General features: G+C 43.2%; 4 protein-coding genes across 4 annotated transcripts in view; all 4 read left to right on the plus strand.

The window, feature by feature from the left end:
- LOC148368423 (uncharacterized) overlaps nt 1-27,786 on the plus strand; it is a 219,507-nt gene that overhangs the window by 179,653 nt on the left and 12,068 nt on the right. The window lies entirely within an intron of this gene.
- LOC148368431 (uncharacterized) lies at nt 8,979-11,878 on the plus strand. The gene is made up of 2 exons (XM_088329700.1): nt 8,979-9,015; nt 9,442-11,878. The coding sequence occupies exons 1-2, from the start codon at nt 8,979-8,981 to the stop codon at nt 11,112-11,114; spliced, it is 1,710 nt and encodes a 569-aa protein (XP_088185826.1). The 3' UTR covers nt 11,115-11,878.
- Nucleotides 14,983-17,432, plus strand: LOC148368432 (uncharacterized). Its single transcript, XM_088330459.1, has 3 exons — nt 14,983-15,425; nt 16,471-16,563; nt 16,654-17,432. Exons 1-3 carry the CDS (start codon nt 15,317-15,319, stop codon nt 17,253-17,255), a joined length of 804 nt encoding a protein of 267 aa, XP_088186585.1. The 5' UTR covers nt 14,983-15,316; the 3' UTR covers nt 17,256-17,432.
- On the plus strand, nt 19,132-26,549 carry LOC148368433 (uncharacterized). The gene is made up of 3 exons (XM_088329701.1): nt 19,132-19,159; nt 19,630-19,722; nt 23,120-26,549. The coding sequence occupies exons 1-3, from the start codon at nt 19,132-19,134 to the stop codon at nt 25,654-25,656; spliced, it is 2,658 nt and encodes an 885-aa protein (XP_088185827.1). The 3' UTR covers nt 25,657-26,549.

Consider the following 27,786-nt stretch of genomic DNA (forward strand, 5'->3'; position numbering starts at 1 on the left):
TAGCACCTTCCTAGTTAGGTTGAAAACCGTCTCTCCTCAGCAGGTCGGGTCGGCCCCAGAAAGTGGGCCAGTTATCCCCATACCTAGATCCTTGCTGACTACAGAAACTTGCTAGCCACCGGTTGAACGAGACTAGTCTGCTAAACCCCTCTTCATTGCCTCTCGATGCCGACTCATCTTTCTGATGATACTTACCTGAAACTTTTCAGCTGTTCAAGATGAAAAATATCAGTCCAGAATTCTGATATTCAAGAGATTCAAAGTTTTTATTGTCATATGCACAGTAAAGAACCACAATACCCTAAACAATGAAATCCCTACTTTGCTGTCCACACAGTTGCCAGCGTAATTATTCTAAGAAACTATATACATGTATTCATAAAAGAATATTTCGAATATCAAAAGATACAAATAAAAGATTAACTCAAAATGAGTTAAGGTATTAAGATAAAAAAATAAGATAAAACACAGTTGAAAGTGACTCTAGTGTAAAAATAGTCCAAGTATGGTCCAGTTTAAAGTGTCTGTAGAGTAATAACGTGTCTGTTGTGTGCTGAAGATGTCTGTGGTGTATTGTCCGATCAGCAGCCATTTAAGAGTCTGATCGCAGAGGGATTAATAAGAGTTATTTAGACAGGTTGTCCTGCATTTCTCACTACTGTACCTCCGTCCTGAGGTTAGGAGTGTAAACAGTCCGTGTTGTAGGCGGGTGGGGTCCTTAATGATGGAGGCAGCCCTCCTGTGGACTCTGCGGTGGTATATGCTCTGCAGAGAGGGCAGTGGATTCCTGGTCATCCTCTGAGCGTTTTTAAACTCTGCAGGCGTAGAGGGTGTTAGAAAGTCCAGGAGCCAGTCGCAGAGGGTGGGGTGCAAACCGATTGTGGATGGTTTGTGGGTGAGTTTATGGGGGATGACCGTATTGAAGGCAGAGCTGTAAACTACAAAAAGCATTCTGATGTAGGAGTCTTTGTTTTCCAGGCGGGACAGGTAATTATGAAGAACAGCTGTGATGGCATCTGAGGTGGATCTGTTGGTCCTATAGGCATACTGTAGGGGGTCCAGGTTGTCTGGGATGCTGCTCTGGATGTGAGGTAGAACTACTTTCTCAAAGCACTTCATAATTATTGGAGTGAGCGCTACCGGTCTGTAGTCATTCAGGCAGGTGGGTGGGGTCTTTTTAGGGAGGGGGGGCAATGGTTATGGTCTTGAAGCAGGAGGGAACTGTTCTTTGGCTGAGGGAAAGGTTGAAGATGGAGGGGAAAAAAATGCCAGCTCATTGGCGCATACCCGGAGAGCAAGGCCAGGGATGTTGTCTGTTCCTGCTGCTTTGTGCGGATTGATTTTCTTCAAGACTCTGAGTACTTGACCTGATGAAACTATTGGTAATGAGAGGGGTCCGGTAGGCCAGGTGTGTGCGTGTGTCTCTGCGTCGCAGTTTGTGGCCTCAAAGCGGGTGTAGTATGTATTGAGGTCGTCTGGCTGGCTCTCTGCAGAGGTAATTGTGCTGGTGGTGGTCTTGTAGTCTGTGAGCAGGCCTCTGCACATCCGCCCAGAGTCAGTGGTGGAGTCGAAGCCATCAAGTTTCTCTCTGTACTGTCTCTTTGCCGCTGTAATAGTTTTCCCCAGTCTGTACTTAGCATCTTTGTACTTGGCCTCTCTGCCTGATATGTGTGCATTACATTGAGCACGCAGCATGCGGCGTACCTGAGAATTTATCCAGGGCTTCTGCTTTGGAAACCTCCTGACTCTTATGGTGGGTACGATGATATCAACAAAAGTGCTAATGTTCCCACTCTCATACTCAGCATAATCTTTTGTACTGACAGAAGAGTCGTCCAGAGTGGCTGCAGCTTTAAAAACATCCCGTCTGTTGTGGAAAAGCAGTCCTGCAGAGTAAACTCAGTCTCTGAATTCCAGAGATTAATATGTTTTATAATCGTTTTTGTGACAGTTTTTGACTGTAGGCCGGGTACATAAACAGAGAGATGATCAGAAAGTCCAAAGTTGGGGCGGGGTAAAGCCATGTATGCATCACGAACGTTAGTGGAAACCTGATCGAGTGTGTTCTCTTCGCAGGTGGGAATGTCCACATGTTGGTAATATTTAGGAAATACAGTGAGTAAATTGCACTGGTTGAAGTCACTGGCGGTGACAGCATCGGGGTGAGCAGTCTCCAGCACAGTGATGGCGCCATGGAGTGTGTCGAGTGCTGCAGCGTAGTTGGCTCGCGGGGGATGTAAACAAAAACACAACAGTAAATTCCCTCGGTAGATAATAGGGACAGCATTTCCGTAATAACTCCACGTCGTATGAACAGTGCTTCTTAATAGTCTGTATGTCTCCACACCAGAAGTTCTTGATAAACACGCACACGCCTCCCCCTCCTCGGTTTATAGAGTGAGTCTGTAGCTGAACGGCGACCTCAGGTATTTACCATACTGGTATGTATGATAAAAAGTCTGGAGTTACGGCTGGACATGCTAGAGAAGGAGTGGCTGTGCTTGTGAGTGAGAAAACAAGAAAAACTGGTGGAGTGAAAAGAGATATCTTTCAGATTGATGTGGGTGAGTTTAAAGTGGGGTGTAGAAGTATGGATGTTTATACAGTAAGTGCATATGGACCTGGTTCAGAAAGAAGTGCTGATGAGAGAGAGTTTTGGAAGGATTTGTCCAAATGTGTGGCAAGTGCGAAAGAAGGCTGGAAAGTGGTAATACTAGGTGACCTGAATGCTAGAGTGGGTGATGGAACGGTTGAAAATGTGATTGTTACATAAGGAGTACCAGTAAGAAATGATAGTGGGAAGAAATTGATTGAGTTATGCCTCAGAGGCTGTGACAGAGAAGAGACGTGCCTTTGAGGAGTGGCTGCAAGATAAGAGTGGTGTTGTGTATGAAAGGTATAAAGTGAAGAAAAGGTTGGTAAAAGTGGTAGTGGAAGCAGAATAAAGGAAAGCAAATGATGAATGGTGTCAAAAGATAGGAGTGAACTTGGATAAAAGAGTTCTGGAAAGAAGTGAAAAGAGTAAGAAAGAGCAAGCCTGGAAAGGAAGAGAAAGTGAAAGATAAGGACAATAGATTGCTGGTTTGCGGTAGTGCAGTCAGGACGAGCTCGGCAGAGTATTTTGAGGAGTTGCTGAATGTGGAGGATGGGAGAGAAGTGAGAGTCGAGGCGATTGGTGATATGGGGTGATTGCCTGTGTTGGGTGATTTAAATGTGAAGCGTTTGGAAACATGGGAGGTGCAAGCGGCAGTGAAAGAAACGAAAGGGGGCAAGGCGCCTGGGTTGGATGGTTGTACTGCTGAATGCTTGAAAGGTGGCATGGCTATGCTTGACTGGTTAGTATGCTTGTTGAATGTATGCTTTTTAAGTGGTGTGGTTCCTGTTGATTGATGTAGTGCACGTGTGGTGCCATTGTGTAAGCGTAAAGGTGATAAGTATGAATGTAGCAATTCGAGAGGTATCAGTTTTTTGTCGGGTAAGCTGTATGGAAGAGTCTTGATTAAGAGAGTGAGAGGAAGAACGGATGAGGTGGTGATGGAGGAGCACAGTGCTTTCAGGAAAGGAAGAGGATATGTGGATCAGGTGTTTGCAGTACGACAGGTGTGTGAGAAATATTTTGCAAAAGGTAAGGGTGTTTTTTTGGCTTTCATGGATTTGGAAAAGGTGTATCACAGGGTCGATAGAGAGGCGTTGTGGTAGGTGATGGTAATCTATGGAATGAGCGTAAAGTTGTTGGAGGCATTGAATTGTTTTTATGTGAACAGCAGAGCATGTGTAAGAGTAGGGAGTGAGACAAGTGAGTGGTTCCCTCTGTTGACTGGTGTGAGACAGGGGTGTGTGATGTCACCATGTCTGTTTAATGTGTACATGGATGGTGTGGTGAGAGAGGTGAATACAATAGTATTTGGCAGAGTTGTAAAGATGATGGATAACAGTGGAACGGTGTGGCAGGTGAGTCAGTTGTTGTTTGCAGATGACACAGCGTTTGTGGCTGATTCCGAAAAAACATTGAGGATGTTGGTAAAGGAGTTTGGAAGAGTGTGTGATAGGCGTAAGTTATGTGTGAATGTTGAGAAGAGTAAGGTGATGAGGTGTTCACGTGATGGAGTGGGCATGGCGTTAGAAATAAGGTTGCATGGACAGGTGCTGGAAGAAGTTGAAAGCTTTAGGTACTTGGGTTCTGATGTGGCTTCAGTTGGTGTCATGGAGTGCGAGGGTTTGCACTGAGTGAATCAAGGAAGCAGTGATTGTGCCAACTGTGTTGTATAGTGCAGAGACTTAGAGCCTGAATGCAGATTTGAGAAGGAAATTTAATGTTTTTGGGATGAACTCTTTGAGGAGTATGTTAGGGGTGACAAGATAGAATAGATTGAGAAATGAAATTTTGAGAGACAGAACTGGAGTTGTAGTTTAATTGAGCAAGCGTATGGATAAGAGAGTACTCGGTTGGTTTGGACGCATGGAGAGGATGGATGAGGAGTGAATGTTGAAGAGGATCTACAGAGCAGAAGTAAATGGAAGGTAGATGGATGGACGGTGTTATGAGTGCACTGCAGGAAAGTGGTCTGAATGTAGTGGAAGCTAGAGCTCTTGTTGGTGATAGGAATGAGTGGAGAGGTGTTGTGAAAGGATAGTGGGATGTTCGGACGTGTTCTAAGGGTTGGGCAGGGTACCCGTATTATGCGGCAGGGGTAAACCAGTGAAAGCTGTCAGGCCCTGCTTTCGAACAGAAAAGTGTGTTGTGTCACCCTGACCCAAGTGACACGGCTGCTTTGTTGTGTGCCCTTTCATCTGGTGGGACGAAAGCATGACCAACTTGGGTGCCGAGGTCGTTAACTTGCTTAACGCCATGACAACTGTAGCTGAGAGACGGGCACTGAATAAGCTGCGGTCAATCATGGACAATACATTAAATCCACTACACAGCATCATCTCCAAACAGAAGAGCAGCTTCAGCGACAGATTTCTGTCTCTGTCTTGTTCCACGGACAGACTGAGCAGATCATTTCTTCCTCATGCCATGAGGCTCTTCAACTCTGTCCGGGGGAGTAAAAGCCCACATTAAACCCCACCCCAACATTTGCATATTACCCTATTTTTATTAAAGTGTGTATTTTTATTTTTTTTTTTTTCTCAAGATGGCGGCGCGACTATACGCAGCGGCTTCACGTGGCTCTCCAGCAAATCTTTTTACTTTAAGTGTTCTTTTATCTCTCATCCTTTCTTTGATAAATACCTGTTCGGCAACTATCACCTTAAGTCGCCAGGAACTTATTAACCTGGGTCTAAGATTAGATTTCGACTCATTTCACGATTACAACACCAACAACAACATCCCAAAGGACATACGAAGACCACCGGGATCTCCCTGGGTTACCTGCCCGCCCAACAAGCGACGGAGACGGCGGAGGGAACGTAAACAAAAACGAGGCTCTCGGGGAGGCCTAGCGAAGAAGCTAAAAAGACGACCACACCGACAAGCGCTTCCGAGTATCTTCCTGACCAACGCCAGATCCATCGTACACAAAATCAGTGAGCTTGAGCTGTGGATAGCTACCAACAACTTAGTACGGAATAGCAACATTTTTGTGATCACGGAGTCATGGCTTGACCCGCGGATCCCCGACGCTGCAGTTCAGCTAGCAGGACGCACGCTACACCGATACGACCGCAACGAAGACTCCGGCAAAAAAAGAGGTGGGGGACTATGCATTTACGTACATAATGCGTGGTGCAATAACAGCAGAATTATTGATGCACACTGCTCGCCCGATCTAGAGTTTCTGGCGGTATCGTGTAGACCATTCTATATACCGCGAGAGCTAACTGTGCTCATTGTGATAGCTGTTTACATTCCTCCGGATGCTAACGCTAGCACAGCGCTAAACCTTCTACTCGCTGCCATAAACATTCAACAGCTTGCACACCCCGACGGAGCTTTCATTATCGCTGGCGACTTTAATAAGGCATGTTTAAGGACTGTTCTTCCAAAATTCTATCAACATGTGAACTGTGCAACAAGGGGTGAAAAAACTCTGGACCGCGTTTACAGCAACCTCAGAAACGCATACAAAGCTTCCCCCCTCCCCCACCTAGTAAATTCGGATCATCTATGCCTATCCCTTACCCCCTCATACACCCCCATCCGAAGGAAAACAAAACCTGTAACGAGGACAATACAAACGTGGCCTGAGGGAGCCCTCTCCAAGCTGCAGGACTGTTTTCATCAAACTTGCTGGGAGGTATTTGAACACCATGACCTCCAGAAATTCACTGACACTGTTTTATCCTACATCCGTTACTGCACGGATGAAGTCACAGTATATAAAAAAATCAAAAACTACCCAAACCAAAAACCCTGGATGTCCAGCGAGGTGCGCACCCTCCTCAAACACCGCAACACCGCCTTCAGGTCTGGAGACAAGGCTCTTTACGGAGTGGCCAGGGCTGACCTGAAGAGAGGCATCAAGGAAGCAAAAGCAGCCTACACAAGGAGGATCGAGCACCTCTTCGCTGGAAATGACCCGAGGAGGATGTGGCAGGGCCTCCAACACATCACCAACTTCAGAGGCCACAACCTGGCAACTGTTGAGGCTGAGGCTTCACTAGCTGAGGACCTTAATCAGTTCTTCGCTCGCTTTGAAGCTGGTAGGCCACAAACAGCCACATCACACCCACCAACAACCAGCAGCAACTCCCTCACATTTCAGGAGCACGAAGTTAGGCGTGCGCTGAATACCATAAACCCCAGGAAGGCAACTGGCCCGGATGGAGTACCAGGGAGGGTACTCAGGGACTGTTCCAATCCGCTGGCTGGGGTCTTCACCACCATCTTCAACCGGTCCCTGTCACAGGCGACCGTCCCACCTTGCCTCAAAACCTCCACCATCATTCCCATCCCCAAAAAGTCAGCAGTGGAAAGCCTCAACGACTACAGGCCTGTAGCTCTTACGCCTGTGGTCATGAAGTGCTTCGAGAGGTTAGTGTCCCGGCACATCAAAAACTCCCTGCCACTCACACTGGACCCCCACCAGTTTGCCTACAGGGCAAACCGCTCCACTGACGACGCCATAAACACAGCACTTCACACCGTGCTGAAACACCTGGATCACCGGGGGAGCTATGCCAGAATGCTCTTCCTGGACTTCAGCTCAGCCTTCAACACCATTATCCCGGAGATCCTGGTGGAGAAACTTGCACACCTAGGACTCTCTCCCTCCATCTGCCATTGGATAATGGACTTCCTCTCCAACCGCCCACAGTCGGTGAAACTCGGTACCCACGTCTCTCCCACCCTAACACTGAACACTGGCTCCCCCGAAGGTTGTGCACTGAGCCCCCTGCTTTTCACCCTCTACAGCTCCGACTGCTCACCGACCCACCCCACAAACACTATCATTAAGTTCGCTGACGATACCACCTTGATCGGCCTCATCTCTGAAGGGGACGAGGCGGCATACAGGGATGAGGTTGAGTCACTTTCAACGTGGTGTTCGGAAAACCACCTCATATTGAACACCACAAAAACAAAATAACTGATTCTGGATTTCAGAAGGAATGGCAGGAATCCAGCACCACTCATCATAAAGGGAGACTGTGTAGAGAGAGTCCACTCGTTCAAATTCCTGGGCGTGCACATCTCCGACGACCTCTCCTGGTCTACAAACACCAGAGCGGTGGTAGGGAAGGCCCAGCAGCGACTGCACTTCCTGAGATTGCTCAGGAAAAATAACCTAAAACAGCAGCTGCAGGTGTCCTTCTACAAAGCCACAGTGGAGAGCATCCTAACATACTGCATCACGGTGTGGTATGCTGGGTGCACAGCAGCAGACAGGAAAAAGCTCCAGAGGATCATCAAAACAGCCCAGAGAATCGTCGGCTGCTCTCTGCCCAGTCTGGAGGACATTGCCTGCTCTCGCTACCTTAGCAGAGCAGAAAACATCATCAAGGACTTTTCTCACCCCGGCCACCATCTCTTCGACCTGCTGCCTTCCGGCAAGCGCTACAGGTCACACAAAGCAAAAACGAACAGACTCAGAGACAGTTTCTTCCCCACAGCCATTACCACCCTAAACAGACACCGCACAAAAAACTGAAAACTGTTGCAAAAAACTACCTCACACGTATGTAAAATGGTACTCACGTACATGCTGTCTGCACTATTTTTGTTCACTGCTCAAACAGACACCGCACAAAAAAACTGAAAACTCGTGCCAACACTACCTCTTACGAATATAATGTTACTCATGTCTTGTTCTTGCACATGCCGACTGCACTACGTTTAATGCTCAAATTGCACAATGTCTGACCATTTCCTGTTTCTGCACTATGATGTCTATGTTTGCACCAATGCATATGCTGACTATTTTTGCACTATGATGACTTTGCACCAAATGCAATATTGCACAACCGTTACGATACCAACGTTATCACGACAACCCTGTATGTAACATCCCACATGCCGACATTTCTTGTGTAAATACCATGTAAATTATAACTATAGCCTTATCCCCCTTGTCTTATAACATTATCTTCTCTGTTCCTTTATCTTCTTGCTCATACCTCACTATGAATGTGTAAAACTGGAGTGTCATGCCCAATTTCGTTGTCACAATATGTTAGCCCATTTGTAGCAATGACAATAAAGGTATATTCTATTCTATTCTATTCTATTCTATTTTCCGTAGCACTATTTAAGTACTATACAACAACACGTTATATTGGGTATTTTTGTATTCTATTTCTTTTATTTTATTATTTTATTTTTCAACACAAGGATACTGCTGAAAGTGTGAATTCCCCTACGGGGATGAATAAAGTATCTAAATCTATATCTGTCTATCAGAAGTTTCGCCTTAGTGCTTTTTTTTTAATATATATATTTTTGATACCTAGAATATCTAAACAATACTTTGTATTAACACAAGGGCACTTTGCTTGAAAAATCAAATTTGATTGCAAGAACACTAAACTTATGCATGACTTTGCAAGAATTCTCAGCCCCTGATGTCTCGGGTGACGTGATCACATGAATCAGGTCGTCATGGTGATTGCAGGGTCCTACGATACGTCATCTCAACGAAGGCCCTTGGTCATTTTCTTTTGAAAGAATAAAGATTTGAAGCGTTAACAGTCTGTACTTATATCTTTCATTTTCTCGTCACACTGCGCTTACTTGGCATATACGGCGGCGCCTACTCACAGAGTAATACGGAGAATACAGGAACAAAACGCGGCACTAAGTGTTGACAAAAGAATCTGATCATAGCCACCCCTACAGGTGATTTAATTCCCAGAAGTTTAATACTTGATGATCAGCAGCGCTTAGCCTTTAGATTTTTTTTTTTACGTTTTGGGACAATGCCTCTGAAAACGTACTAATAAGTTTCGGTACTGAACGAGTTAAGGGCAATAAAAATAAATATGACTTGTGTCTTGCAGACGTCAGCCAAAATTATCTTCCTACTGCGCAGCAGGAACCAGAGTTGCCTGCCTTTAAAATTGAGGAGGAGGATCTGAAGCCTTATCACGTTAAGCAAGAGACAGAGGATGGGGAGCCTGTTGGCGTTAAAGAGGAGGACGATTTTCCAGTCTTGCGAGTGACCGGGGTCCGTTCAACCGTCGAAGATCAAGGTCAACCTGAAGATAACAGTTGGCAGGATCCTCGAAGCATCAGCTTCCGTCAACACGTAGAAACAGATGACGACAACATGTCCCACTCTGCAAACGCTGAAATCAACTGGCAGTCGGAAGATGGTAACACATGTTCTCAGGGTGGGAAAACATTTCGACGCAAGTCTTACATGAAGTTGCATATGAAATTCAACGCTGGTAAGAAGTCTTTTCCTTGCTCAGTTTGCAATAAAAGATTCACAGAGAGTGGAAACTTAAAAAAACACATTAGAACCCACACTGGCGAGAAGCCTTTTGCCTGCTCAGTTTGCGATAAAAGATTCATAGACAGTGCGAGTTTAACAAAACACAATAGAACCCACACTGGCGAAAAGCCTTTTCTCTGCTCGGTTTGTGGTAAAAGATTTCCTGAGAGTGTGAACCTAAAAAGACACACACAAATTCATACTGGAGAGAAGCCTTTTGCCTGCTCAGTTTGCGGTCAAAGATTCACCATGAGAGGGAGCTTAAAAATACACACCAGAACCCACACTGGCGAGAAGCCTTTTGCTTGCTCAGTTTGTGACAAAAGATTCATTGACAGTTCGAGATTAAAAATACACATTTCAACGCACACCGGCGAGAAGCCTTTTGCCTGCTCAGTTTGTGATAAAAGATTCATTGACAGTGGGAGCTTAAAGAAACACTCTAGAACCCACACTCGTGAGAAGTCTTTTGTCTGCTCAATTTGTGGAAAACGATTCATCCAGAGTGGGGATTTAGAAAAACACATACTTACTCACACTGGAGAGAAGCCTTTTGCCTGCTCAGTTTGCGGTGAAAAATTCACCCAAAATGGAAAATTGAAATTACACCAATTAACCCACACTGGGGAGAATCCTTTTGCCTGCTTAGTTTGTGGTCTAAGATTTACCTTGAGATGTACCTTAAAACAACACAATCTAACCCACCCTGGGGAGAAGTTTTTCTCTTGCTCAATTTGTGGAAAACAATTCTCCCAACAAGGAAACTTGAATGTACATACTCGAACCCACACTGGCGAGAAGCCTTTTGTCTGCTCAGTTTGTGGTAAAAGATTCCCATTGAGTGGTAGCCTAAAAAGACACACACGAATTCATACTGGGGAGAAGCCTTTTGCCTGCTCAGTTTGCGGTCAAAGATTCACCAAGAGTTGGAGCCTAAAAAAACACACACTAACCCACACTGGCGAGAAGCCTTTTGTCTGCTCAGTTTGTGGCAAAAGATTCCCTGAGAGTGGGAGCCTAAAAAGACACACACACATTCATACTGGGGAGAAGCCTTTCGCCTGCTCAATTTGTGGAAAACAATTCGCACAGGCTGGGAATTTAAAATCACACCTAAAAACCCACACTGGCGAGAAGCCTTTTTCCTGCTCAATTTGTGGTCAGAGTTATACTGTGAGCGGAAGCTTAAAGAGACACATTAGAACCCACACTGCAGAGAGGCCTTTGACCTGCTGACTTTTTGGTGAAAAATTCATCCATATCGGCGCTAGAAATTACACACAAGAACCCACACTGGCGAGAAGACTTTTGCCTGCTCGGTTTGTGGTCAAACATTCATCAAAATAGAGGTATGAGCGAGCCTAAATATTCCTGATCAGACCTGGCCCGGGGTATTTAAGGCCAAACCTGACCGATTAACTCAATTTGAGTGACCCGGCCCGGAGTATAACCTTCGGCCATGTATACTTCAGCGCCAAATTATGCGTTTCGGCTGAAGTATGCAGCTTTGTTTACTCGGTGGCGAGTACATCAAATCGCGGGAGCAGTTAAAGCGCAGCGCCGAAACGAACACTTGGGCACCCAGGTGCAACGAAATGAAACTGAACGAAATGGCACCGAAAAGAAAATTTTATTCTGCATTTTACAATTTGCAAATCGTGAAGGGGTTTAGCCCAAAAGCAGACAGAAAGTTTCTAAAGCCAGTAAGCGGAAATGTCACCTGCCGTAAACCTCTGTGAAGCTTACCTGGGACCTTGTCCTACTTGATCACGATCCGATAAACTAAACATTAGTATTTGGAACTTTTTTCAGGATGACTGGTGACATCATGCAGACACGCCTTAGCTTCTCAACAGTCTGATGGCCCTGTCACTAGTATTAACTCTTGACTCCACAGTGGGATAAAATATGATCCCGTGGGTTCTTCAAGGTCTTTGAAAATCAGAAAATTGTAATACTGTCATATTAAGTATTCCTAATAAAACATGTGTATACCATGATGGCATTAGTATTTTTAATTTTCCCACTAATGACAAACTTCTCTTGTATGTACTGGTAGCTCATGCATCCAAGGGTTAAATACTTACAGAAATAGCAAAACCAGCACAGAAAATGCACCTTTCTTGTAAATTCAACAATCGCAGCAAAATCGCAATACTGGTCTAAAAAATGGCAATTTTTTTTCTCAAAATCCCGCAGCCCTATTGGAGAGGGCCAATAAGAATACAGGAGACCCAATTCACAGACGAAGGGGAAAACGCATAGACTTTATGGGAAAATAAGAATACCACTTACGAACAATGAAGACTGGACTTTGAATAAATGACTTGAGCTTGGAAAATATTCCCTAACACTGCAATGCTGTGTTGCTATTTTGAATACCCCCCCTTTCTTTGTCGCATGTTCAAAAAAAAAAAAGCACGGTGAAAAAATTGCAAGTATCATTCTAAGAAACTGCTTATGTGCTGAAGTGGTTCGTCTTGGTCATTTGGGGAGATGGAAAGCTGCGTCATAGACTTTCTGGACTAGTTTACAGGCTGGGGGCGTCGTTGATGTCATGCACTTTCCGGACATTTTCAACATCTTACTTAGTGTTTACTATTCCGTGTTCAGTAATGCTAATTGTGATTCACCCTGCTCATTCCTGGACGGGGGATTTACCACATGTGAGGTCCTTTCTCAAGGTTTCTCTTTTGTCCTCACACTGAGGTTTTTGAGTTGTTCCTTGCCTGCATGCTGGTTTAAGATCAGATAATTGTGCAATTGTGTAATTGTAATCCTGTGCAGTCCTTTGAGATATTTTTGTGATTAAGGGTTATGTAAATAAATGTGATCATTTATTATACTCGCACACCATCTAGCGACCAACATTTTACACTGCATTTAAATATGCGATTCCTGTCTAAACCAATCAGAATGCACTTTTGTGCACGTGTTTTATTCTATACCCAAATCAGAAATTGATGAAACGTTATAAGAAAGAGGCTCACGCTTCAATCGGTGGGATTATTTCATAGCGATCCAATAGCGCAATTTTGCCTTGTTTCAATGTGCGTGTTTTTTTTAATAAACAAGTTTAATTGTCACATTTTTTTATAACAGTGAAATGAAAATGATATTGCTATGTATGTAATAGTGCAATGAAAATAACATGACAAGTTCTGTCAGCGGGCAGCACGGCGGTGCAGTGGTTAGCGCGTATGCGGCACAGATCTGAGGTCATGGGAACCTTCTGCGTGGGTTGAAATCCAAGCTACCGGCCTTCCTGTGCGGAGTTTGTATGTTCTCCCCGTGCTTGCGTGGGTTTCCTCCGGGCACCCCGGTTTCCTCTCACATTCCAAAGACATGCATTTCAGGAACGAGGGAATGAGTTGTCTGTCCCCGTGTGCACTGCGATTGGCTGGCAACCAGTTCAGGGTTTCCCCTGCCCACTGCCCAGAGATGGCTGGGATGGGTTCCAGCCCCCCCGCGACCCTAATAAGGATAAGTGGGACTGCTAATGAGATGAGAAGTCCTGTTCGCTTGAAAAGCCAAATCTTTCCTTTATAAAATATCATTGTGTATTATTTAGTGCAGGCTTTTCCAAAGTCCCAATTTTTGACTGGCCTGCGGCTTCTGTCATAAATTTATTAGTATGTGGCCCGACAGTAATGTTGACCGCAGTATACATTTGTACAAAACAAAACAAAAATCACCAGAAATGGAAGAGACTCACACAAGGGACTAATTGTTCTTGTTCTGATGATAATGCTGTGAAAAAAAGAGTGAAAAATAGTGTCCCAGAAATGTGAGTTGTGACCAAATGTTATGATTGATATGACATCTTGTGTGCACATTGTAGTTGCAATTACTGCTTTGAATCTAAAACAGTTCTTGACTTAAATGCTGATTTCATTTAACAATGGATCATTGACTATTTGAGTAATTTTTATTGATCATTTCCCTATGGTAAGATAATGTCAGATCTACCGACTATATTTTTAGACGAGATGCTGGTATTTGTTTCTTCCAGAAGAAAAAAACGCTATGAAAAGGTGAAGCAACTGGAAGCAGTAGTATCAGCACAGCGGCGCTTTTTCATGAGACCCAGTGTGTCAAATGAAAACGCAACAAAGGCCAGCTACGAGGTTGCGACGCTGATCGCCATGCATCGCAAACCTCTGACGGAGGCAGAATTTTTAAAAGACTGTTCAAATAATACCAGGCTTAAAAGTCGGACCAATACATTTTCAGCTTACCAAATCTGCCCCTGCTTTCTAAAACCAATTAGAACACTCCTGATTTAGCGCCCGCAGATTTTATTTATTTTTTCTCTCTAAGTGAATTAAATACCACAAAAACTGATGAGGGGCATTAATACACCAAATAATGGATGCTAACCGCTGTTAAACTTGAAGAAGAAGAGTATACCACAGGTATAGAAGACGAGGTAGGACGCACCCGTTTGAGCTGCGTGCCCACTGCAAGCCTAAGCTAGTCGGGTCAAAGTATCAGAAAGTTTCAGTACATGTGGACAGAGCCCAAAAATCCAAAAGAAAATTCTGGTTAATTGAGCTGCCCACGAATACACTCAACATCGTAACATAAAGCCCCGGAAAGCTGGAATGAATTTTGAAATAAATTTGCGTCACAACGCCAGATTTACTTCTCTTTATTTACAAATTGAAAGTACAAGAAAAAAAATTGTAAAACAGTCCTCTCTATGGTTTCCGGAACTGTGGTTTAACCCTTCACGTGGCAAGTGATCATAATCGACTGGTATATGGTCACTTCAGTCAAAACTAGAGGAATAATTTCCTTTGAGTTTTTATTTTTTTAAATATTTTTTATAAATACAAGATTTCTTTGCAAGTTATGTGTGTATATATATGGTAATTAATTTACCTTGATTTTCAAAAAACAAAATAAAACATTGTTTAAAAAAAAATGTTACGCAATTTTTTTAAAGTCTCAAAGTATCCTCTGAACACCGATTTTGAATTTGAAATAGGTTTTTCTCAGAGTTTTATATATAGTGTTTAAATTTAACTTCTATAAAGGTTTATAATTTGCTGTTTTTTAAGAAGCATTTTTGCAGGTTGTGATTTATATTCAATGTACATCCAATTGCGCAAAGTTAGCCCGACCAAAATGGCCGCCACGTAGGCACGCTAGTTAGCGGGCTGCCATAGCACGCCGACCTATCCGGTCCCCTGTTTGTATCCGTGTCCCACAATTCATTGCGGCGGGGTTTCGAATGAGAAGGTGTCATGGCTGCCGCACCACCGCTGAACAAGAAATTTTCAAGAAAACTACTATAAATCCTGTAGTCGACTTAAAACGACGTAAGCTCGACAGAAGTATCACTTTGCAGTCCTTTTCGAAGGTTTGTCCTTTTTACTCCCGAGTTGGAGCGACACCTTGTGGCGTTTTTTCGTTGAGCTCGACACACGGAGAAAATGTGCTCCAGTGAGGAAGGACATCTCCAAGAGAAGCTTCGGGGAGCCAAAGAGGAGACCGAGGGAGAACTTCGACGACCAGACGCTATTTCCAAGCAGCTTGGGGCAGGTTGGTCATTTTCGCTTCTGCTACGCCTTCTACATCACGGGCGTTCGTGACCAGTGGGGGGTGGCCGGTGTTATGCAGAGTAATGCGCCCCTGCTACTATAATCACTTCTACCTCTTTTTATCTCACTATTATATCATTTTTCGGTAATGTAATGGCGAACATATAACCAAAACCACTTTGTCGTGCATTTGTTGGGAATCTAATACAACTTAAACCATTCCGTCTTTGTTGTGAATGTAATCCAACGGTAATGCACACCGTATATAAATCACTTTGGAGAACTGTTATGCACTCTACCACAAAGCTTATTTCCGTATACTAACCGTTTCAATACGAGCGATTTTGAATAGAAAAAGGCAAAATAAACATGTTACCTGCTTTTGTTGTTGCTGTTTGAATAAACGTCTTTCAAGTCAGGTTATATGACATCCCTTGTGCCTTGCGTTTGGGACTGTCCGACACATCATGACAGGAAATGTTCGGAGACACACTAATATTTAATAGCTTATAGGTAACGTCATATTTTTATTTCCTCGTCCTTGAGGGAAAAGGACGAGCTTAGAAGTTTGCAAGGTTCGGGCATTCTGAGTATTCAGATTGTCACCTGGAACAGATGCATGCTACTGTAGAACCTGCTGCATCCTTTGAAATTTTGAGATAGGAAGTTTGAGCTCTCCATAACTTACTCTATATTTAATGTTGAGGTGGACTGTGTATTATGCACTGAGGCCCTTGCAACACCCATTGCAACCTGCTTAAATGTTTTAAACTCTGGAGAGTGCTGTTTTTCGAATCAAACGTTTTCAACTGGACCAAAATGTAATTAAAATAAATAAAATCAAACAAACATTTGTTTAAAATTGCCTCTCATTCATGTAGTGTTTTTTGTCAACTTTCTTAGATTTGACATCCAAAGGCATTCAAAAAGTCTTGAATTTTACTTGCCTTAAGCTGTAGGAACCCTGTGATGTTCTGTGCGTCCCTCTGTGAGTTTCTGTGAATAAAGGCGTCACAAATAAATGCGATTTGACTTGTGTGTTGCAGACATCGGTGAAGAATATCTTCCTACTGCGTGGCAGGAACCAGAGTTGCCACGAGCAGTTTACAAGATTCTCCGAGTTGTGTTGAACAGAGCAGGTTGGGACAATGCTTCTGAAAACGTACTAATACGTTATGGCACTGTACGAGTTAAGGGCAATACAAATAAATGTGACTTGTGTCTTGCAGACGTCAGCCAAAAATATCTTCCTACTGCGCGGCAGGAACCAGAGTTGCCTGCCGTTAAAATTGAGGAGGATCTGAAGCCTTATCACGTTAAGCAAGAGACAGAGGATCGGGAGCCTGTTGATGTTAAAGAAGAGGACAACTTTCCAGTCTTGCTAGTGACCGGGGTCCGTTCAACTGTCGAAGATCAAAGTCAACCTGAAGATAACGGTTGGCGGGAACCTCGAAGCATCAGCTCCCGTCAACACGTGAAAACGGATGACGACGACACGTCCCACTCTGCAAACGCTGAAAGCGACTCGCAGTCGGAAGGTGGTAACACATGTTCTCAGGGTGGGGAAACGTTTCGACGCAAGTCTTATATGAAGTTGCATATGAAATTCCACGCTGGTGAGAAGCCCTTTGCCTGCTCAGTTTGCAGTAAAAGATTCACCCGAAATGGACAATCAAAACAACACACACTAATCCACACTGGGGAGAAGCTTTTCACCCGCTCAATTTGTGGAAAACAATTTTCTCAGAATAAGGAATTAAAAACAGACACACTAACCCAATTTTCAACTGTGCTCTCAAATCAGTTGCCATCTCACAAATTCGATCAGTAACCGTACTTCTACTCCGGCTTATATTTGCCAGCATCTGGTTTTTGTCTGAACATAAGACGTCGAACACCTTGATCATGTAGCCCTTCAGAAATTCTCCCTCCGTAAATGGTCGGGCTGATTTGGCGATCTCCTCTGCCACGATAAAACTTGCTTTCACAGCAGCTTCACTTTGAAATTTTGCACGGGTAAAAAACGTCTGCTTGGAGTGTCAGATTCTTCTTTAACTCTTCTGCTTTCTGTTACTTCTGCTCTGCATCCAGGTCTTTCAGGTTATCCTTATGTTTTGTCTCAAAGTGCCATCTTAGATTAAAATCTTTAATTACAGCAACATTAGCGCCACAAATGAGACACGCGGGTCTTCTGGCAATGTGAATAAACATATACTCAGCCTCCCATCGGTTATTAAAGGCTCTGTTTTCAGAATCAACTTTTCTCTTCGCCATTGTGAGGGGTATGTTCGGCTACCGGCTATCTTGTTACCAGGGTTGGGTAGGGTTACTTTAACTTGATTATTTTCAATTACTTTTGGATTACTCTAATACTAAATATGCTAATAAAAGACAAAAGAAACTAAATATGAATAAAATGACTCAATTTTGTGCAGGCTTGAGGAATAACGGAATACATGGAACGACAAAAAGGATGTTGGCAAGCTGTTTGGATTTATTTTCATTTTCTTTCTCTCGCATTTTATGTTAGTTTTGCCAGAGATCAAAGCCAGGAGAGAAAGCTTACCACGTGTTGTGAGTCATAACTTTATTCATATTTAGTTTCTTTTGTCTTTTATTAGCATATTTGGTATTGGAGTAATCCAAAAGTAATTGAAAGTAATCAAGTTAAAGTAACCCTACCCAACCCTGCTTGTAATCGCAAGACTGAATAGACGGGGGAGATGCGCCGCAAGGCAGCCGAAGCGTTGTATTGTGGGATGTGTAGTTCTGTGCAGTATTGTGTTTTCAGCGCAGCGAAAAAGGTATACCCTCAATGTCATATATGAAGGAATAGGTACAGTGACTAAAACGTCAGAATATAATGTCCAGGGATGAGACGGCGTTGTTCATATTGACGGGCCATTAATAACAAGAATGTAAAATGGTCTTGCGGTCCGGATATGATTACACGACGGGCCAGACGTGGCCCGCGGGCCGTGAGTTTGACACATGTGCAATAAATGAAGAAGCGGCTCAAGAGGACAACTCTATTTATTAAACTGGCACTTCTGGCTCGGTTTACTGAGGCTCTCTTGGCTCCCAAACAGCTCCACAGAGTTTTTTTTCTAAATGATATATTATCAATGATAATATAACATTATCCACTAAATTATTCAACAGTCATTTATGTTTGCAGGGGATCCCCCAAGTACACATATTCACAGATCCACAAAAACAAATTGTACACTACAAAACGATTTAAGCTTTTTACACGCTGAACACAAAATCGCTGAAAATGCAGAACATGAACATATCAATTCAAAATATTCACAAATAAATGATAAAATGCAAAAAAAACAATTTGCAATTCTATCTTGACCGATTTAGAAACGTATGAAAAGCACACAAAAAATATGAATTCAAATAAGTTAAAACAAAAGCAAAAGATCAGCAGTCGATTGAAAGATTGAATGCTCTCTGCTTCGGAGCAATCCGTATCATAAAGTGAGTCCGAATTTGGCTCATTTTTCTGCTTTTTTATCCACAATTACATTCTTCCTTTTTTCCCTTTCGTATTGAACTCTATGATTATGCAACACCGTCAGAGCCCTTTCTGTGTTTGTAAACAAGTGTGATGTTGCCAAGCTGTGTGGGCATTGTTGAAGCACAATGGCAGAATTTATGTCAGTTTATAGAAGCCCTTTCACACACAAAGATCGTAGGTCATGGATAGGAAAATCAAAGTAGCACAAAGTATGTGCTAGAAGCAACATAGCGACTTTATTATAGTCATCAAAGACAACAACAAAAAACTTCTCCTGATGGCTGCTGTTTTTTTTTTCTTCTTTGGAGGTACTGGAGAAAAATAAAAAAATGGCGTGTGATGTGCTTGAAAAGTGCTCGAATTTGGCCATGAAAAAGATGTATGAACCCTGTTTCCATTACTTCCTGTATATTTAATGTTGAAGTTGACTGTGTATTACGCACCAAGGCCCTTGCAACATCCATTTCCAGCTGGTCATCCTGGAATGGGGATTACCCATTGTGCGGTCCCTTTCCAAGGTTTCTTCATTTTCCACATGCTGACCTTTCTTGAGTTTTTCCTTGCCTTCATGTAGCTTTCAGATCAGGTTGATGTTGCAATGGTGTTCTGCGCGACCCTTTTGTGAGTTTCTGTGATTAAAGGCCTCACAAATAAATGCGATTTGACTTGTGTGTTGCAGACATCGGTGAAGAATATCTTCCTACTGCGCGGCAGGAACCAGAGTTGCCAGGACCTGTTTACAAGATACTCCAAGTTGTGTTGAACAGAGCAGGTTGGTCGTGTTACTTTCTGCAACGTCCTTATTTTGGCGGGAACGTCGGTGGGCGTCGCCCCCAAAAATACGCAGAGAGAAGATATGGCAAAAAGGGAACGCTCCTTATTGTATTGCTCAAAATAACTCGTGATGGTTGCCCGCCCCCGGCTAATGACCTCCGCCAGATGTCTACACACAATAGGATATTGTCATATCCAAGACTGTTTGCTTCAAGTTCATTTCAGGTTCAACTTTCCTTAAACTTAGTTATTATCTACTCTCCACAACACTTCACATCTCGAATTTGTCCGTCGACGTCCACCATACTTTCCTTTTAAAAAAAGGTCCGGGCTTCTGTCTCGCTCATTCTTTCAAACTACGTACCTTATTTCTAAACCAGTCACGTGCGCTAGAGCTGTTACGAATACGACATATTTGCCTAACGGTGAATATTGTTCATAGTCGCAAATCTTTTTCACTTCAGCGATCACCGTCTATTTTCTTTCCCCTTGACCGAATTGTTGAGAAATTGACGTCGACGCGTAGCGACGCACAAAGTGAAGCAGACAACATTTGCATTCTGTTATGTGGTCATCATGGTGGCGCAACATTTGGTTTCAAAACCAGGCACAGCTTCAGTATTTTGACGTGTATTTTCACACCCGAGGGGCGCAGTCTCCCAAGTTGGTCTCCAAGTACGTCATCTCGAGTCATATTTGCACGTCACAATGTTTGTTTTCCCTGAAAAATGCACCTAGCACAGACAATGCACTTTTCTTTTCAAATCGAAAATCGCATCGAAATTGCAATTACGTTTTTTTTTTCCTAAAATCATGCAGCCCTTGTGACAAGTCCCAAATTCTTCAAAAGATATATTAAGCTGGTCTGTTGCTGTATCCACTCTAAGCCAATTTTTCTCATCTGTGCATCTCATTTTTGCACTTTATTCCTGAAATGTTGAGTCAAAGACCTTAAGTCCCGTTACCTCACTTGTGCATCGTTCCACAAAAGGTTTGAACTTAACAGGCTGAAAACCTGCACTGTTGCAATTGTTTTCATAAAAGGGACAGAGTCTTGAGTTAACAGTGTTCATTTTACCTGTGAAAAGTGATGGGTCCCGGGGCATCGTTCAACTATTTAGCGCACTTTGCACAAAGAGATGCTGTATGGGAGAGTAATGCGGCAAGAGCCTTTTCTGCGAACATGCCACAAACAGAGTCGCTTGAGGTATACTAAAGCACATTTGGACAAGCCAGCTATATTTTGGAATATGGTGCTGTGGACTGATGAAACTAAAATTGAGTTATCTGGACATAACAAGGAGCGGTATGCATGGAGGAAGAAGAACACAGCATTCCAAGACAAACACTTGCTACCCACAGTCAAATTTGGTGGTGGTTTCATCATGCTGTGGGGCTGTGTGGCCAGTGCAGGTACTGACAATCTTGTTAAAGTTGGAGGTCGAATAGATTCCAGTCAGTATCAGCAGATTCTTGCCAACAAAGTTCTAGAATCAGTGACAAAGCTGAAGTTGCGCCAGGCCTGGACACTTCAACTAGACAACAACCCCAAACAATGCTCAAATTATTCTATGGAATTCATACAGAGGAACAAATACAATGTCTGGAATGGCCATCTCAGTCCCCAGACCTCAATATTATTCAAAATCTTTGGTGTGATTTAAAGCGGACTTTCCATGCTCGGAAACCATCAAACCTGACCTGAAATGGAGATGTTTTGTAAAGAAGAATGGTCAAAACCTTCAACAAGAATTCAGTCCTCATTGGAAGCTGTAGAAAACGTTTAGAGGTTGTTAAAGGAGGATCTACTAAATATTGATGTAATTCTTCTGTTGGGGTGCCCACATTTATGCACCTGCCCACTTTTGTTCAAGCAATTATTGCACATTTTCTGTAAATTCTATGAACTTCATTTCACTTCTCAGATGTCACTGTGTTTGTCTGCTATTTGTTATATTTAACTGAAATTGCTGATCCGAACAACCAATGATTTATAAAGGAAAATCTTGAAAATAGTCAGGGGTGCTCAAACTTTTGCATACGACTGTATCACTGTGACTATTCTGCTTCAGCGACTGGCCATGTAGATGTAAAGGCACGACTCGTTGAAGATAAAAACAGGGAAAGGCTAAACCGTGATTTTCTCCACAATTATTACACTCTACGGTTTGGAGTGCGAAGAGTTTTGTGGCTCTTTCGGTAGATTTGTGCACTGTGTAAAGTAGCGATTTTGCAATGTTCATGTTTCAATGCAAAAATAAGGTATCCATTGCATTTATGTCTAACTAAGAATTCTTAATATAATTTGTCGCAAATACATTCGTAGTTGTGAAAATAGACTTTTGCGCAGTTCCTTTCCAGCCTTGTTCGTTGATTTTTCTATCTATCTACCTTGGTCATATCCCTCAAGAGGGGTGACCGACAGCGAGACAAACATATGAAATAAAAAGAAAATAAAAAGGAAAAAAAAAAACGCACACAAAATTTTTGGGACCCTGGCCAACCCAATTGCCCAAATACCCAAACAAGTTGGGCACCTCGGCACCCAAGTTGCTCATGCGTTCGTCCCTCCAGATGAAACGGGACACCAGAAAGCGGCCATGTCACTCGGGTCAGGGTGACACAACACACTCTTCTGTTCAACGGCAGGGCCCGACAGCTTTCAATGGTTTACCCCTGCTGCATCATACGGGTGCCCAGCCCATCCTTAAGAACGCGTCCACAATCCCACTACCCTTTCAAACGTTGATATTTAGAATTCGCAAAGTCTTCTGGGAAGTCACTTTGTTCCAAGTCAGCTCCTGACCTCCCTCCATCTGAAGGGGTTATTTTGTGGGTTGAAGGGGACTTCTCCCTCGGTCTTGAGAGTATTGGGACACATTACACTTGGACGCGCAAAACCAAGTGACTAGGGCGAATAGCGAGGGAAAGTGAGCAGTGGCTCAGGAGGTAGAGCGCTCGTCTTGGGATCAATAGATCCCAGTTCGAATCCCGGCTCCTCCGTGTTACATGTCGAAGTGTCCTTGGGTAAGACACTGAACCCCTAATACCCCCAATATGCAGGGTAGCGCCTTACAGCTGCACGGTTGCTGTTGGGAAATGTGAAGCACACTGTTAAGCGCTTTGGGAAGTCTTGACTTGAAAAGCGCTATATAAATGCAGATTATTTCATTACAAGAATGGGACGCAGCACTGATCAAAGCCACTCTTGGCATCTAGTGCTTATTTATCATACTGATTTAATTCCCAGAGGACTAATACTTTCTGATTAGCAGTGTCTAAGCCTGCAGAATTTGTTAACGTTTTGGCACTCGGGGACAATGCTTTTGAAACCGTACATTACAGCACTGAACGAGTGAAAGGCAATATAAATAAATGTGACTTGTGTCTTGCAGACGTCAGCCAAGAATATCTTCCTACTGCACGGCAGGAACTAGAGTTTGAAGATCAAGGTCAACCTGAAGATAACGGTTGGCGGGAGCCTCGAAGCATCAGCTCCCGTCAACACGTGGAAACGGATGACGACGACACGTCTCACTCTGCAAACGCTGAAAGTGACTCGCAGTCGGAAGGTGGTAACACATTTTCTCAGTGTGGGAAAACGTTTCGACGCAAGTCTTCTATGAAATTGCATATGAAATTCCACGCTGGAGAGAAGCCTTTTGCCTGCTCAATTTGTGGAAAACGATTTTCTCAGAATAAGGACTTAAAAACACACACACTAACCCACACAGGCGAGAAGCCTTTTTCTTGCTCAGTTTGCGGTAGAAAATTCACCCAAAATGGACAATTGAAATTACACGAACTGACCCACGCTGGCGAGGAGCCTTTTTCTTGCTCAGTTTGCGGGAAGAAATTCACCCAAAATCGACTATTAAAATTACATCACGTAACCCACACTGGCGAGAAGCCTTTTTCTTGCTCAGTTTGCGGTCAAAGATTCACTACAAATGGGAGCTTAAAAATGCACACCAGAACCCATACTGGCGAGAAGCTTTTCGCCTGCTCAGTCTGCGATAAAAAATTCACCAAAAATGGACACTTGAAATCACACCAACTAACCCACACTGGCGAGAGGCCTTTTGCCTGCTCAGTTTGTGGTCAAACATTCACACGGAGTGGGAGCTTAAAAATGCACTCCAGAACCCACACTGGCGAGATGCCTTTTTCTTGCTCAGTTTGTGATAAAAGATTCTTTTACAGTCGGAGCTTAAAAAAACACACTAGAACTCACACTGGCGAGAAGCCTTTTGCCTGCTCAGTTTGCGGGAAACGATTCACAAATAATTCCAACTTAAAATCGCACCAACAAACCCACACTGGCGAGAGGCCTTTTTCTTGCTCAGTTTGCGGTCAAAGATTCACTACAAATGGGAACTTAAAAATGCACACCAGAACCCATACTGGCGAGAAGCCTTTCGCCTGCTCAGTCTGCGATAAAAAATTCACCAAAAATGGACACTTGAAATCACACCAACTAACCCACACTGGCGAGAAGCCTTTTGCCTGCTCAGTTTGTGGTCAAACATTCACACAGAGTGGGAGCTTAAAAATGCACTCCAGAACCCACATTGGCGAGAGGCCTTTTTCTTGCTCAGTTTGCGGTCAAGGATTTACTACAAATTGGAGCTTAAAAATGCACACCAGAAACCATACTGGCGAGAAGCCTTTCGCCTGCTCAGTTTGCGGTCAAAAATTCACCCAAAATGGATACTTGAAATCACACCAACTAACCCACACTGGCGAGAAGCCTTTTGCCTGCTCAGTTTGTGGTCAAACATTCACACGGAGTGGGAGCTTAAAAATGCACTCCAGAACCCACGCTGGCGAGGAGCCTTTTTCTTGCTCAGTTTGCGGGAAGAAATTCACCCAAAATCGACTATTAAAATTACATCACGTAACCCACACTGGCGAGAAGCCTTTTTCTTGCTCAGTTTGCGGTCAAAGATTCACTACAAATGGGAGCTTAAAAATGCACACCAGAACCCATACTGGCGAGAAGCTTTTCGCCTGCTCAGTCTGCGATAAAAAATTCACCAAAAATGGACACTTGAAATCACACCAACTAACCCACACTGGCGAGAGGCCTTTTGCCTGCTCAGTTTGTGGTCAAACATTCACACGGAGTGGGAGCTTAAAAATGCACTCCAGAACCCACACTGGCGAGATGCCTTTTTCTTGCTCAGTTTGTGATAAAAGATTCTTTTACAGTGGGAGCTTAAAAAAACACACTAGAACTCACACTGGCGAGAAGCCTTTCGCCTGCTCAGTTTGCGGGAAACGATTCACAAATAATTCCAACTTAAAATCGCACCGACAAACCCACACTGGCGAGAGGCCTTTTTCTTGCTCAGTTTGCGGTCAAAGATTCACTACAAATGGGAGCTTAAAAGTGCACACCAGAACCCATACTGGCGAGAAGCTTTTCGCCTGCTCAGTCTGCGATAAAAAATTCACCAAAAATGGACACTTGAAATCACACCAACTAACCCACACTGGCGAGAAGCCTTTCGCCTGCTCAGTTTGTGGAAAACGATTCACAAATAATTGCAACTTAAAATCGCACCAACTAACCCACACTGGCGAGAGGCCTTTTCCTTGCTCAGTTTGCGGTCAAGGATTCACTACAAATGGGAGCTTAAAAATGCACACCAGAACCCATACTGGCGAGAAGCCTTTCGCCTGCTCAGTCTGCGATAAAAAATTCACCAAAAATGGACACTTGAAATCACACCAACTAACCCACACTGGCGAGAAGCCTTTTGCCTGCTCAGTTTGTGGTCAAACATTCACACAGAGTGGGAGCTTAAAAATGCACTCCAGAACCCACACTGGCGAGAAGCCTTTTTCTTGCTCATTTTGCTGTCAAAGATTCACTAGAACTGAAAGCTTAAAGGCACACATTCGAACCCACACTGACGAGAAGCCTTGAACCTGTTGACTATGTGGTGAAAAAATCTTCCATATCGGCGCTAGAAATTACACACAAGAACTCACACTGGCGAGAACACTTTTGCCTGCTCGGTTTGTGGTCAAACATTCACTGTAAGTGGGGGCTTGAAAACACTTATTTGACCAAGTATCCCAAAGGCTGTCTCTAGGAACATAACCGCCACAAAACCATTTCCCCTCACCTTTTTCCAACCACTGACCATGCCAACACATCAAAAAACCCACATTCATTCCTAGGAAGTGAGAAGACTCTCCTGCTGTACAATAAAGATTTGAAGTCTTCATATTAATTCAAAAGATTAATGATTTGCATATGTGTCATGTTTCTTGATAGATGATCTATTTCATCGTGTGTCTGCATTAAAACGTGCCTGTTATCAACAATTATAATAATTATAACAATAAGATCGCCGACCTAGGTCCTCATGGTTGGGGCCTGTTCTCACCAGAGCCACAAAGCTTGGAGAGCCTCTGGTTCTCTCCGTCCCTGTCGTCCGGATGAGAACAATCCCTGTGAAGTCCACCGCCAAAAGAGATAGGAACCTTTATTTCTTCATCTCCATGGTTGGCCATGTGCTGCTTCTCACACACCCCTCCCCTGAGGGACTTTTTGTTCTCAAAAGTACACAAAAAGGATGAGTGCAACAACATCTTCGGTGTTTTGGGCAAATATCCCATTTTGGAATGCTATGAAAGCAAACCCTGATCATTTAAATGAGTCTTATTTCAAAACCGGGTTCATTGATCAGTGCTGTTAACCTGTTGCATCATTTCTTCCACCTTTCCCCTTGCCAACACCGAGTGCTTGTGTCAACAATGTGCTTTATTCTTTCGTTTGATTCAATTTTCTTTGTCATTTAAATAAATCATAGTTTAAAAAAAATCAAACTGCGTGCATTATTTGTGGGTCGATGTTATTTTTCTTCTGGAATGATCAATCATTATATCAATAAACTACGTAAACGATCATTTAAAGCTGAAAATATATTGTGTTTTATCCTTCATGATCAATGCTCGACACAGTCTTTTGTGTATTGTAAGTCAATGCAAAATCTATTCCACCCTGGTCATCTTGGAAGGGGGATTACCACTTGAAAGGGGTCCAGACATCGAGGCGAGGAGGTGGAGCCCACGTGGGGATTCTCTGGCACACCCTTGGAAGGAGCTGGCGCGCCATTGTGAGGGGAGAAGATGGCCAATGAGAAGAAAGGTAAAGCTAGTTGCAGACACATATAGCAAATTGGAGAAGGTTGGGAAGTCTTTTGATATGTTTGTTGAAATTTATAAATGATCCTGGAAAAATCGGGGTGGGAGAGTCGTCTCCGGAGGGCACACTTACATCTGCTGTTGTGAATAAACCCGCCCCCGAGCGAAATTGCAGACTGTTTGATTATTTTATTTTATTCTCTCTCTACAAAAGAGCACGCATGATTATTCGGTAAATGTAGGTCGTGTTTTGTTAATAGAGTCAGATGACTAATTCGAACATTTTGGTAAATGTTTGGTACATTTTTATAGTTAGAATATATATAAATATATATATAAAACCACGGAGTACCTGTCCCACCAAGGATCCAAATTCAGGCTGGACTGGATGATGAGGCTTTTATTACAGTTGCTGCAATGAGCGACACATTATACACACACCATGCGGTTAGTGTTAAGATTTGTCAATTTCATGGCGCTCTTACTCGTGATATTGCGTTAACAAGTTTTACATTATGTGACGTTACGCACGCACCATATTTTTGCCGATTGTTGGTTGCCATGTGGATTGAATGAAGCCGTGTTTTTGTTTGCTTGCTGTTAAGAATAAATATTCTTAAAGGCTGAACCACAATGTCCTGCATATCTTCTCACGCATGAGGAAACTGCACACTCTGTCATATCCTTAACAGTTAGCACCTCCGCTGGCTTTCAACATCGTTAGCAGCGCGCTGGAGACTGCTCTAAACATATCAGTTTTCTATTGAGTTGAAATACAATACATTTCACAAAATTAGCCATTACAATAATTTTTGCATACATTTTAACAAGATACTTTTAACAAGTGATCGTATAGTGGTTTTAACGTTTGCAATGAATTCAACATATTTTTTAATCTGAATTT

Source organism: Urocampus carinirostris, chromosome 3 (assembly GCF_059441175.1).
Source record: "Urocampus carinirostris isolate Australia breed hairy pipefish chromosome 3, RoL_Ucar_1.0, whole genome shotgun sequence".
Classification (NCBI taxonomy): Eukaryota; Metazoa; Chordata; class Actinopteri; order Syngnathiformes; family Syngnathidae; genus Urocampus; species Urocampus carinirostris.

Excerpts from the sequence above, each read along its gene's own strand:
- LOC148368431 (XM_088329700.1), top strand. The coding sequence starts at position 8,979 with ATGACTTTGCAAGAATTCTCAGCCCCTGATGTCTCGG. Across the intron at positions 9,016-9,441 it reads CTCAGCCCCTGATGTCTCGG|ACGTCAGCCAAAATTATCTT; the intron begins GTGACGTGATCA and ends TGTGTCTTGCAG.
- LOC148368432 (XM_088330459.1), top strand. The coding sequence starts at position 15,317 with ATGTGCTCCAGTGAGGAAGGACATCTCCAAGAGAAGCTTCGGGGAGCC. Across the intron at positions 15,426-16,470 it reads TTCCAAGCAGCTTGGGGCAG|ACATCGGTGAAGAATATCTT; the intron begins GTTGGTCATTTT and ends TGTGTGTTGCAG. Across the intron at positions 16,564-16,653 it reads AGTTGTGTTGAACAGAGCAG|ACGTCAGCCAAAAATATCTT; the intron begins GTTGGGACAATG and ends TGTGTCTTGCAG.
- LOC148368433 (XM_088329701.1), top strand. The coding sequence starts at position 19,132 with ATGGATAGGAAAATCAAAGTAGCACAAA. Across the intron at positions 19,160-19,629 it reads GAAAATCAAAGTAGCACAAA|ACATCGGTGAAGAATATCTT; the intron begins GTATGTGCTAGA and ends TGTGTGTTGCAG. Across the intron at positions 19,723-23,119 it reads AGTTGTGTTGAACAGAGCAG|ACGTCAGCCAAGAATATCTT; the intron begins GTTGGTCGTGTT and ends TGTGTCTTGCAG.